Consider the following 13,985-nt stretch of genomic DNA (forward strand, 5'->3'; position numbering starts at 1 on the left):
TCAGAAAAATGAAGAGAAATCTAGATAATTCCTCTTTGGTTCTAACTTTATTAAGCAAATTTTGCAATATTCCAATTTTGCCCTTAATTCTTCTTACTTTCTTGCTGATTTCATGCCTTTGCCGTCCAGCCCAAATAGACCTTGGGTCTATTTGCCTTTTAAGCCCTCTTCCTTTTATCATTTAATCTATTTAGTCATTTCCCAAAATTTTGCATTTGTTACAATTTAGTCCTTTTTGTTCAATTAATTATCGGAACTTTAAAATTTCTTAACGAAACTTTAATACTAACTTTTAACACTCCATAAATATTTATAAAATATTTATGGCTCGGTTTAAAATCCCGAGGTCTTGATACCTCATTTCGATTCTAATTATTTTAATATTTATTTCTAGTGCACTATTCACTATTTCAAAAATTTTCCTAACTTCACATTTAACTTATACTTACTAAATTAATAATATTTTCTACCAATTTGTAGAATTTAGTGATCTCGAATCACCGTTCTGACACCTCTGAAAATTCAGGCCATTACATTTTTTTTTCTCGTCGAATTTTGGTCCCGAAACCACTGTTCCGACTAGGCCTAAAATCGGGCTATTACATGTTTACTACAATATAAGCACATTTCCCAACACTAGCCATGGTACAATTATGGAAGTACTTCGTGTTCCAATCATCACTTGCAAGCCACTTTGATCTTGACTTTTGAAACCATTACAACTCTTTATGTTTCAAACCTTCATCAATCTCTTGGCGTAGTTCTAATTCAGAAGCTCGGAATCACGATGAAAATCTCAAATCCAGCACTTTTTGCACTCGTTCCAGTTCAGACACTAGCTTCTTTTTTTGCACAAAAATATTGCCATTAAACCCTTTTATTCCACAACTGAACTACATGCTGAAAATGTTATAAATTCAAGCCCACATTCAAATCATTCTTCCAACAATCTCTGACAAGAGATTTGAATTCATAATGCAACATCCAACTTGCTAAACAACAAACAGCTTATTACCTTCGTTATGCACAGGACGAAGTGAAAGCAAAATTAGACAATGATCTGATTTTAGACGATGAATATTACACACCGAACAACTAGGCGCAAACGAAACCCAACGAATTACAAATAGCCCTATCCAGGCGTTGTGATAAATTCCCTCTGTTCCAAGTAAATCGTGGACCACAAAACCCCAAGTCACGTAGACCACTCTAAAAAAAGAATGACTGAAGCCATCTACAGCCCAAACGTGAAGAAGTACTACCCCAACCCTTTCTGAACCATCCAATACAGCATTGAAATCGCCAGCTAAAACCCAAGGTTCGACAATTGACTATGCCAAATTCTCCAAATAAAACCACAATTTACGTCTCAACACAGGATACGGGCTGGCATAAATTGCAGAACAAAGAAAACTAGTGCTGCCTTGCTTGCTCCTAACCTTCATGTGAATCATATGCGGATGTAAACTCAAAATATATATCCACCATAATATCATCACTCCAGAGGACTCAAATCCCTCCTGCAAAGCCATTAGCTTCAATTCGAGAAGAATTAGGAAAACCTAATTTTGCAACGATGCCATCAACTCTACTGCGTACTAATCCTTGTTTCAAACAAACAGACGAGTGTCGGACCAAACTCTCTCCTATATTCCGCCAAAAAAATTATGAAACCAAAAATGTCCAGTTACTTCACAATTCCAAAAAAGTAATTTCAAATCCATAAACAAAATATTGCCAATATATTAACGTTAATCAAAGTAAACTTGTCATATATTACCAATATTAAGGATTATTTTATATGTCAATAAAATTTTGTTTGGCCAGTTAACTTTCAAACATATTACTCTAATTAAATATACAAGTGCACATAATTATAGTGCCAAATGTTAACATATTATGATGACAATTAAGATTATTGTCTTATTTACTTCCATAGCTTTATATATAAAAGTTAAAATGGTATATAAGCTGAATATTATGTTTTCAAATTTTCAAATTTTAAATTACATCAATTAAATTATTTGACCAACATTTTTCGTCTTTGATCGTTACAATATTGATGTGACGTTAACAACGTTGATGTGGTACTTTAAGCTAGTGGCAATTGTTAGTATGGCAATGCCACATCAGCTACCACATGAGCAAAAATAAAAAAATTCAATTTTTTTAAAACTACAAAAAAATATTTGAAATTTTTTATTGGAATGAACCTAGACAAATGGTTGTCCACGTTCATTAATTTAAACTTAATTATTTAAAATTATAAAAAATATTTTTAAATTTTAATTAAAAAGTATAAATTTGTAAAATATTATTCAAATTTATAAAAATATTATATTAAATTAAATTAAAAAATAAAATTAATAAAACTATTTAAAATTAATTCCAAAATAAATTTGCACAACCATTTAAATAGATAACTACAATTTTTTTCTGTAAATTAATAATTTAATAATACAATAACACAGTTAAAAATCCCAACTAAAATAATGTTGTGGGGTGTATTGTAGTTGTCTTGGTTGAAACAAATCCAACCACAACCTCTCCAAAACTCAGTGTCCTAATACAAAATTTATCTCAATTTCATTTTTTATTAGAAACTTTAAAATCTATAACCAAATGTTACAGAGATGATTCACTATGCATATCATTAAGCTTAAGATGTATTGTGTATTGCCAATAGTAAACAGGAAAAATTAGAGCAACTCAGAGAGAAGTCTCATCTTTTTTATGCTAATGGAACTACAACTACATGCATATCAAGATTGTTGGGAGGAAGCCGCAAACGAAGAGGAAAAAGCTCCCCATTCAAAGGACTGCGAGCACACACCACAACATCCTCAAGCCCAGTCTCTTGTTTCAATTTGTGAGTTAGTTCATCTACACCATTACCCTTGAAACTAAAAGAGTGCCCTTCCATTGCCTCATCGTCAACCTCACCACTATCATCTGCTACATGGTAACATATGGTCCTACCTTTGGATTTCGGTGGTGAATCTAAGTAAAAATCACTTGACTGCAATAAGAACATAAATGATTACTGATGGTGTATAATTGTTAGAGATAATTTATAAATTAACTTAACAAATAATTTAAAGGTTTTGTGTCATTTGGTTATTAGTGTAATAACATGAGGAAAAAAACTTATTTATTATGTATGTATTATAAAATAAAGAAATAGTTGGTACAAATTTAAACTTGAAACTAGAAAGATAATAATAACTCTTGTAAAAAATAAGACTCTTTAATTTAAAATAAGTGAAAAATTTTCCTTCTCTTTGCTAAAAATAAATTATAAGAGTATTTAAATATTACCAATTGAATTAATTTATTGTTAATTCAAATATTAAAATATATGTAACAAATAATGCTCTTACTTTAAATAACTGTAAATAATTACAGTGGCCATACATGATGACACATTACTAAAAATAGACACTAAGACTTAATTTAATTTAATTTATTATCTTATTCATTAAGAATTTATATTATAGTGCATCAAATTTAAATTTTAGTATCTATTTCAATATTTTTATTTGAATATTTTGTTAAATTCTCCGAATCAATCAATACTATTTCTGTTTTAGTATAGATAATCAAGTAATTTGATTTTATATTAAGATGGAATAAGAAGCTAAAACCAACAAGTTAGTATTTAATTAAGAAAAAGAGTTAAACCGTAGTACCAATTTGGCCGACTCCCGCGACCCTGTTGGAACCACAGAAGACCTTGGGGACTTCAACGAGGACACGACTGAAACCGGTGACGGAGGGCTTGAAGCTAAGCTATCATCGCTAAAAGCCTCCAAAACTTCTTCAGACTCCGGAAAAAAGCTCGAAGTTGACAACAAATACTCCATAAACACACGAGAATAGCTCAAAGACTCAGAGTACTCTCCTACCTCCACATCCCATAATACCCATTTATTCGTAGCTCCAGTACGAGATTCACCGTGAGTGATGGAGTTCCTCCATGGCGGCGTCCCCCCGTTTGCACGTAAAAATTTCCCGCACCAGCTCTTAAGCTTGATTTTGAACCCTTCTCTTATAGGCTTCCACTGGAGTTTCCAATCCATCTTGTCGGGCACCGTTTGTAGCACCATTTTACCCGTCATGCCTAAAAGAAAAGGAATATCAGTGGCTGCCAGGTACTTCCCATGGCAGCTTTTGAGGCGGATAACGTATGGTTTATCAGGGACAAGCTCGACCAACCACCTAGCTGTTTTCCCTGAGCTGTTTTGGCTTTGACGGACGGTTTCTTGATCATCGTCGGCCACTAGGTATTTCTCAAGGTGGCTCCTCAGTTTCACGACCTTTGCCTCTGTAAAGAGCTCCATGCACTTACAAGACCCAGTTTCAGTGGCTATAACATAAACAAAACAGAGCTCAATGCCAAAATGGCCTTTTATAAAATAGATATGGACCATCTCTTAATTTACTAAAAATAAATAAACTTGTTAGCTTTGAATCAAAACTACAAATAAATTATTTGTTTTAAGAAAAGCATGAAATAAAAAAAACTTTAGAACCTGCAATAATCATGCATCAAATAAAAAAAGGAAAAAAGGTTTCAATCTTGAGCATGAAAGTTCCAAGTCAACGCCCAAAATGTGGAAGAGCGTGAATTGGAGGCACAGGCAGCACAACTACAAGAACTTGAGGACCTTTTGCAACATGTTTTTTGCAGTCAAGATTTTAAATGCTATATAAGAATAGAAATTCTGTAAACAAAAATAATGTTATCCGACTTATAAAGCATATTTTACTACATGAACCTTGCCGTGAAGAGTTATTATATTTTGCATCAAGCTTGTCTAAAGATTTGCTACAAGTGTTTTACTGCAATTACTCCATGAAACAAAAAGTTTACAATTTTGAAATGGGGAAATAGTTGGATTGTTTTTAATAATAAAAGGAGGCCATAAGACTACCAGCACTAAATACCCGTAATTTAGGTAAAATTTATGGAAGTTTAATGGCGATAGTCAGAAACATTCCATTGTTGAATTCATAATTCCTCTATAAAAAGAATTCCTTCAAAATAAGCTCAGATCAGTTGAAGTTTAAGGTATGTTCTATTATAAATCTTTTTCTTTCTGGATTTTAAATATTTATATTTTTACGATTTTGTGTATTGAAATATTTTATTCGTTAATCAGTAATAACATGGTCGGTGAATCTTCTGGCAACTGGATTCGAAGAAATTTTATTCAACAAATATGGCAGAGAAAACTTGATTGAAGATATAATGAATTATTATTTTATTTAAAATTACAAAATGTACAGAATCATTTATTAAATTTTTAGCTTTGAATGCATTTAAAGGATTGTTTTCTCACGTTTTGCAATAACTAAAATTTAAAATATCAATAAAAAATTTTTAGTTTAAAAAATAATTAAAAAATGTTTTAAAAAATATTCCCGAAAGGATAGAATAATTTAATATTAATCATAGCTATAAAAAAAATTCATAATTAAACTAATATTTTTTTTGTTAAATAAGGCATATAGGTCGATTTTGAAATTTATTTAAGTTTTTAGGCCGGTTTTAAAATTATTTAGGGAAATAGGTTGATTTTGAGGGAAAACTCGTCTAGCTAGGCGAGCTTTCTGGAAAGCATGTCCAGTTGGGCGAGCTTTCCATACACGTGTTAAGAAAGCTTGCCTAGCTAGACGTGCTTTCCCTTTAAGTTGTAATTTTTGACTTTTTTAATTCAATTAATTTTTATGATTGGAGGGTTAAATGTTGGTGGTTTTATCCTTAAGTCTTAGGTTTGATTCTTGTCCCACTCACAATTATATTCTTTATTTCATGTTGTTTTAAGTTTCTTTTTTTTTAGTTTCCTTACTTAAATGATTAAATAATAATGATTTCATCCTTCAGATCCCATTTCAATTCCTCTTTTCTAAACACATTTATAATTTTTATTTCATCTTGTTTCAATTTTTTATTTTAAATTAATAAATATATATTTTTAATTTTTATATTTTAATTCATCATTTTAATTAGTAACTCTTTTATTCATAAAATTAAATAGTAAATATGTAATTATATAATAAAATATATACTTTACATATATCATTATGTTAAAATGTTTGAAATTAATAACTCTTTGATATATAATATAAATATAAACTAATTTTTCTGATATATTTTCTTTATATATAATATTTATATGTCAAATATTTATTTTCTCCATGTATATTGTGGGTACGTTGATTTCTAAAATTATAAAATGAAATAATTATTTCAAATATAATATTTTTTATATGTAAAATATTTCAAATATCATTGTTTTTCATCTACATTATGAGTATGATATTTCAAATATTTTATATGTGAAATATTTCAATTAATTATTTGAAATATCATTGTGTTTATATGTGAAATATTTTAAATACACATACAAAAATATTTACTAATTTACTAAAAATAATAATATTTGTATAATTATTTGATTTTATGAACAAAAGAGTTGTTAATTAAAAGATGAATTAAAATAAAAAATTGAAAATAGTATATTTATTAATTAAAAATAAAAAACATTGAAATAGTATGAAATAAAAATTACAAATGTGTTTAGAAAAGGAATTGAACTTGGTCTCTCAAGGATGAAATCATTATTATTTAATCATTTAACTAATGAAGCTAATATGTTAAAATATTCATTAAAAAAAGAAGAAGAAACTTAAAACAACATGAAATAAAAAATATAAACATGAGTGGGAAAGGAATCGAACTTGAGTCGACAAAACTACCAAAATTTAACCATCTAACTAAAGAAATTAATTATATTAAAAAAGTCAAAAATTACAACTTAAAAGGAAAGTCATTTGACTACAGAAACAATTTTAAAATCGACCTAAAAGCCTAAATAAATTTCAAAATTGGCCTATAAGCCTTATTTAGCCATTTTTTAACAAAAGAATTAATTAATTCAATTACTCAAGGAAAACCATAATTACTTGTCAATTCAGCTACTGCACATTTATTTGCCTTCATAGGTGATGCCTTACACATCAGGAAAAGAATGGAACGACATGACAATGTCATTGTCCCTCTGAACTGCAGATTATTCTAAATTATCTAAATCATGGTCATTTTAATCTCAAAGTTGTTTGTATTTATTATCGACCTTTCGATACTGCTTCGCACAACATCCAAATTTGGTAGTGCGTAATCTCGTAGTGTACGTTCTTTGTGAGCCATGGGTGGCTTTATTGGCAAAGATGGCTATGGTGGTGGCTGCTGCTTTAGTGGTTTTTCGTACAACGGGTTGTCACGTGGTGGGTTATTTTGCATTTGTTGTTGTTGTTGCTATGTCTGCGGTTATGATGGATGATTCTTTATGGATTTGATGCTGGGCTCTATAGGGGTGCCCCTAATTCGAGTCATACACTGCAATCCATAGAGAAAAAGAGAAACAAGTTGATGAAAATTGAAATTGTATCTATAGTTCTAAGACTTCCTACTTATCCTATTAAGATGCAAAAGCTGAAGACTAATCTAATACCGAAGCCTTCCGGGCAATAGTGCCAACAACTTGACCGCCTCTTGACATGCTTAAGTTGAGAGTGAAAAATACTGCTACAAAATTTATGGAATTAGGCGATGTCCATAAGTATATGGGTCAGGTTGTAATATATATTGTTACAACAGAACACGGAAGTATTTTGAGGATCGTACCCAAATGAGGCTTAATTAAACTAGTGATTAATCTCTACGATAACAAGTCTAAGCAGTAGTGAATTAAAACCATATTACGATAAAGGATATGAATAGATGGATGAAAATAAAACATGTAAAGAACATTAAATAACAGAAATAAGTGATTGTAAATCTATCAAGGATAAAAACAAAAGACTAACTCACTTCAGTGTTCGTAGCTAACTTCTGACTGAGGGTTCTATTCAGTCAGCTAGTAGTTAACCTAGTTATTACCTCTTGGCCTCTAACTAACCTAACTAGTCGGCAAGAACTACTTATCTTTTGACCCCACAGTTTAGATCGGGACATGCTAAGTGGTGCTCAGTAGACTATTCGCTCGACCTCATCTGCCTAAATGACTTACTAGGATTGTCAGGCCTAGGGTTTAATCTCTTTCAACCCGAGCCAATTGATTCGACAAGAAACCCTAAACAATTGTTAACTATTCCCACATTCGCTCGTTACTCTCCTTCTAATTTTAGTTACTCATGAATCTAATTAACATAATCTCGAAATTGAATTGAAACATTAATAGAATATCATAAGACAAGATAGAGAGGGAGAAAAGAGATTTTGAATATTAATGAAGTCTAAAACTCGAAACTCGTAGCAATAGTTGAACATCACAATTCGAATTAAGAAAATGAATAACTAAACAAGAACTGTAAAATACTGAAAATGAAATTGCCAAGGTAAAAACCTAATCTACGAATTGAAACTTAAATGAAAGGGAAGAAGTCCCCTTTTGAGTTTTGAATAGTCTTATTTATAGGAGTCATGTTAAATAACTCATTTAGACTTAATACAAGTGACTTAATTCTCACCATTTTTCATCACTTTCCATCAATTTCTTTTAAACCCATCATCATTAAACCTTTATTGAGCATTATCCCTCATAATCTCCATCATTCAAGTGTTTAAGGTTTGAGCCCTAATGTGAGAAAATGTAATAGAAAGTTGAAAAGAGGTATTCAATGTATAGATTTTATAGTTTTCATTTCATCCATGCTTAGTCTCATGTTTATTGTGTGTTAATGGTTATTTATTGTTCATGAAAGAAATTGAAGAAAGAAACGAGGGTGCTTGCAAGGAAAAGGAAAAGCTTGTTGATTAAGGTAGATTTAGTCTTCTCCAACACTTTCGAAAATTTTAGTGTTCTAAGATATTTGGAAAACACATTAATTTACTTATTTTGAATTAATATTTCTTCTAATTGAATTGGTATTATCATCAATATGATTATGTTATGGCATGTTAATGTCTCAATGCTATGAATGTGTGGTTAATGACAAGAAAACAATTTTATAAATGATTTTCAAGTTAAGTTTCTTGTAGATAAGTTAATATGAGATTGACACTTGATTTAGTAACTTAATGCTATGATTGGAATTATTATTTCATGATATAGTGTTTACTGCCTCGAATATTGTTTCAAACTATACACTTGGTTGGAGATTTTTAACACTGGTATTCCAGAGATTCTGAAACAAGGCCCTAGTAGCTTAGTTAAATGGTCTGGATACGATTGGCATGACAATAGGGGACTTCTGTTACTAGTGCTATGATGTTCTGTTATTAGTACTTTGATACTTCGATTACTAGCACTTTGGTGCGATTCTGATCTGGTCTTCGAACACTCACGCTTTAGCATTTCTGTTATAGTGGCTCTGCCCAATTAGTCCTTAGCATCCCCTCTTTATTTATCTAGGCTTACTATGGGCTGAACTCAAACTGTTTCTGTCATTGTATAAATGATTTCTTGAACTTGGCAGATGTTATTATTTATAGACTATCATTTTGAAAACTAATTAGGTTTTCTGATTTCTAAATTGTTGAATAGATATTGTGAGCATTGTTTTTCAAATGTTTTACAAATTATTTATAAAGTTCGAATCACCGTTTAAAAGGTAAGTATATAGGGAATTTCCATATTATCTTACTAAGCTTTATGCTTGATGCGCCATTGTTTTTTCGAGTAGGTCTTCTGAATCAAAGCTCGATGCTTTTCGAGAATCACAAGCAAACACCATTATCAACATTGGATGGTTTGAAATATTTGTATTTGCAATTGATACCTAGTGGCATGTACTAGAAAAGTCATTTAGGGATGCATATATAAATTTTTCATATAAAAATTAGTTGTAATAGTTTTAATTTGTTTATTTTTATTGACCTTGAGCCAAACTCTATATCTTTTGAATGTATGTATACAAGCCTTGGTTTTCCATGCTTTAGATTGATTTTTGGGTGATTTTATATAGGTTTAATATGCTAGCTTAATATATTAGTTGTTATGACATGTTATACCTCATTTTGAACATATTATATGATCATAGATTGCGACTTTTAATCTATTTTTTGAATGTGGTTTGTAAAAGTCTAGTTTGGTGGTGTTTCAGTGTTTGTTCTTGACTAATAAAATGTGACTTTTAAGATCCCAAAGATTGGTTTTTGTCATGGTGTAGTGGTTGAAGGCTTAAGAAATTAGTTACAATTCAAGAAAGGGTGAACTTGTAAAAGGTTGCAGTGCCGCCTAGGTGGGTCTTGTCGAACAATCACTTTTAGTTAGTATCGCCTAGGCGGTGGCTTGAGCCGCACCTTAACATAAAGAAAAACTAATAACTCCAATACCGCTTAGGCTAGAGCTTTGACCACCTAGGCGGTAACTTAAGGTACTGTTGTTGCTCTTTTGGTTTTACTTAATTTCTTATAAATTCCTTTAATAAATTAAGTAACATCATTATATTTTACAAATTACCTAGTACTTTTGTTTTAATTGACACTATAAGATTTTTGAATTTCTTTTTGAAAGCATAAAACTCATTTTGAATTGAATTTAAATATTTTTATATATTTTTATAAATTTTATCATTTATTTTCTTAAATAAAGTATTGATTTTACTTTGAAAATATCCTGTTAGTGTCTCATGCTTGTACCGGCCATCGGGACAGGCGAGGGGTATTACAATATTTTTGGAATAAGATAAGTAAAAATATTTTTGTTTGAGACAATTTTAATTAAATAATATTGAAAAGGAATAAAAATATTAGTTAAAACATAAAAATAATATATTTGGTTCATAACTTATAATACAAAAATTAAAATTAGTATATTTATAATTAATTAGCAATATGCTAAAAAGTAAACATCAAATCTATATATTTAAGACTATAAATAAATCATATATTAAGTAGTACATATAATCATATTTATAAAATAGAACTAAATTGAAATAGAGATTAAGTTAAAAACATGAGAAACTATGAAGAATCAATTCAAAATTATCTCATTTTTTCCAAAAAATACATGGATCCAAGCAGGTTGACATGCGGGTCCCTTTAAGTTTTATTCAAGAAATGGTTTACATGTTAGTTTCGTTCCTAGATTTATTATTATTATTATTATTATTATTATTATTATTTATTTATTTAATTGCTTATTATCATATGTAGGAAATAGTTTGAAGTTTTTTGGAATTGTTATTTTAAGTACATGTGATAAATATGTTTTATACAATTTTGTAATTAACCCTCAAAATTATTGGTTACTTGTTCTTAGTGATAAAATGTTGTCAAATTCAAGTGAATAAAATTTTGCTTTTTAATAAAATTAAAATGTTACATTTCACAAATTTTCAATTAAGTAAATTCATGTTAAATTTAATTCTAGGGGTGAATTTAAATTTATAATATTCAAAATTCAAGACAACATTAATTTAACAAAGTATCAATTTTAGGCGTCATGGGAATGCATACTCGATTCTCAAACTCGAATTTTCTCCAATTTTGAACGTAAACCTAGCAATTGTCATTTTAAACGAATTCTTCAATTTCTTTTTAAAAAATAATTTTGTAGATATCTGATCACATCTAACAAAAAGAACCAATAACGACCCTCTTGTTTTTAACTAATTTCTCGGTAACAGCTACAAAATACAAACTATGAACATATTAGCTCAAAATAATTTGTCTAAACAACGCCCAATGTTTGTTGCTCAAAAAGCTAAAAACTGAAATAAAGATCATAATTTAGTTGTGCTCACTCAAATATCCCAATTCAATCTCAACAATGAGTTGGGAGATGTATAAATATATTGAAATTTTAAGTAAATAAACATTATGTGTGACTATGATTTTCATTTTAGCCCTAATATTATTTTACCTTTCAATGCTTTATGCATCATTGCAAAAATTAATTCAGTTTGAGTTGTAAATTATTGATTAATTTGGAAAACATTAAATATAACTAAAAAAGGAAGAATTTTGAAATTCAAAGAACTATCTTAGAACTCAAGTTTTTATATATATGCTCTCATACGTTCTTTAAATTTTTATATATATATATATATTTTGTAATTTTATATTGATCTTTGCTTTACTTTAATTAATGCATGTAATTAACTCTTATTATATTTGAAAAATATAAATTTAATTTGATAAATATTATTAATGTGTCTTTTTAAAAAACTATATTTTAAATTGATTTGGACAACGAGACTAATAAAGCGAATTCTTAAGAAATTAAATTGATTTGAAGTAAAAATCAATGAAGTAATTTTAGTGTGAAATTGTGGGAAAAAGACTAAATTGAATGAAATGAAAAGTATAGGGCTAAATTCCAAATTTTCCATTTGTAGCTTAGAAAGGATTAAAAAGCAATTTTACATGGTTGTATATTGTTATGAACCTTTATGAAGTTATTTGGGGATTTAATGAAATGACATATTTGATATAATAAAGTAAAGTGATAAAAGAAAGGGACTAAAGGTGCAATTTCCCATTAAAGGATACTTTGGACATTTTGAGAATTTTATATGGAAATTTTAAAATTTATTTTGTATGTGTAAAGATGAAATAAAAAAATTATTGGCCATAGATTTTGGACTTCAAAAATCATAAAAAAGGGTGGGCCACTCTTTTGATTTTTTTTGGGCTTTGACTTTGACAATTTTTATGAATAAAAGAAAGGAAAGACGAAATGTCTTCTCTCCTCATTTAATCTTTTTCCTCCCTTCGTGTCTTCCACCTTCCCTAAAAGAGAAGAAAGTTTTCTCTTCTCATCTTTCTCATATTTTCTCACATTACATCCAAAGTTTACACCACCCAAGTCATTTTCTTGTTAAAAGCTTGCAGAGCACACATTTCTAAGCCTAGTTCCATCGTCATCTTCTTCATGGAAAGCATGAATTTTCATGAGCTAGAGAGAAAAAGCTTGAGTTAGTACGAAAAAGCGAAAATAAAGTAAGAAAATGTATTTTGTCATCTTTATTATGATTATTTAAGATTATTTTACATAAGTTCCTCAAGAACATGATATTTAGGTGTTATGTATAATATGTGTTTTAAAGAGAAAGAGTTGAATTGTGGGTTGTGGGGATTGAGCATGAAAGAGGAGTATTGGATTAGTAAAGTAGAGGATTTTGGTGCTTTTTCTCATTCAAAGAGAGGTAAGATCATAAGTGAATGAAATAGTTTAATCAAAATGAAAGTAGAGATAAGTATGAATGTGTCATGGTTTTAGACTAAAATGTGAAAATAGATTTTTATGGTATTTTGGTGAACATTTAAATGAAAAGTTGACTTAAATGGTGGAAAAAGACAAAGTTAACAAAGTTAATAATTTGATAAGGAAAATGATAAGTATAACATAAAAATGAGCAAGTAAGTGAATATGAGTGAAATCTGATAATATGATGTTATGTCATCATAGTAAAAAGTTTTGATTAAAGTCATTTTAACCTATCTCGTGTAACAAGAGAATTTAATGTGAAATAATATGTATATGTGGCTCACGAAACTTTGATGAAACTTTTATTATAAAATGTTAAGTATATGTGAAACTATGTGAAACAATCACGATTATTAATTTTGAAAATCTCTTTTAAGCATAAGAGCATGAGAATATGAACTCTTGAACAAAAAAAAAAAAGTGAATGGCTGCCCATTGGTTATTTATTTATGAACATGGTAGGTGAACCATACTTGAGACCTATCAAATGGAATATATATATGAAAGAATATGTGTACATATATGGATTGATATTTATGTGATTATGAATGTGTTATAATAAAATTGAAATTCGCTAATTGAGCTTTGTCCTTGTAAACTTAGAGAAGTAATTAGAATACGACTGGCATGTCAATAGGGATAAATATGTACCTAGAGTTTTGTATCTGGATTTTTGTTGTCTTCGAGCTTTGCACATATTACATGCAACATATATTGTCTGCAGGTTATGCAATCACATGCATATTTTGAAGTCTTAGGGCTTAG

General features: G+C 29.3%; 1 protein-coding gene across 1 annotated transcript; it reads right to left on the reverse strand.

The window, feature by feature from the left end:
• Positions 1-2,410: 2,410 nt before the first annotated feature.
• Positions 2,411-4,399, reverse strand: LOC105785550 (uncharacterized). Its single transcript, XM_012611656.2, has 2 exons — positions 3,690-4,399; positions 2,411-3,019 (listed from the first exon to the last, which is right to left on the reverse strand). Exons 1-2 carry the CDS (start codon positions 4,338-4,340, stop codon positions 2,732-2,734), a joined length of 939 nt encoding a protein of 312 aa, XP_012467110.1. The 5' UTR covers positions 4,341-4,399; the 3' UTR covers positions 2,411-2,731.
• Positions 4,400-13,985: the final 9,586 nt, after the last annotated feature.

Source organism: Gossypium raimondii, chromosome 1 (assembly GCF_025698545.1).
Source record: "Gossypium raimondii isolate GPD5lz chromosome 1, ASM2569854v1, whole genome shotgun sequence".
Taxonomy (NCBI): Eukaryota; Viridiplantae; Streptophyta; class Magnoliopsida; order Malvales; family Malvaceae; genus Gossypium; species Gossypium raimondii.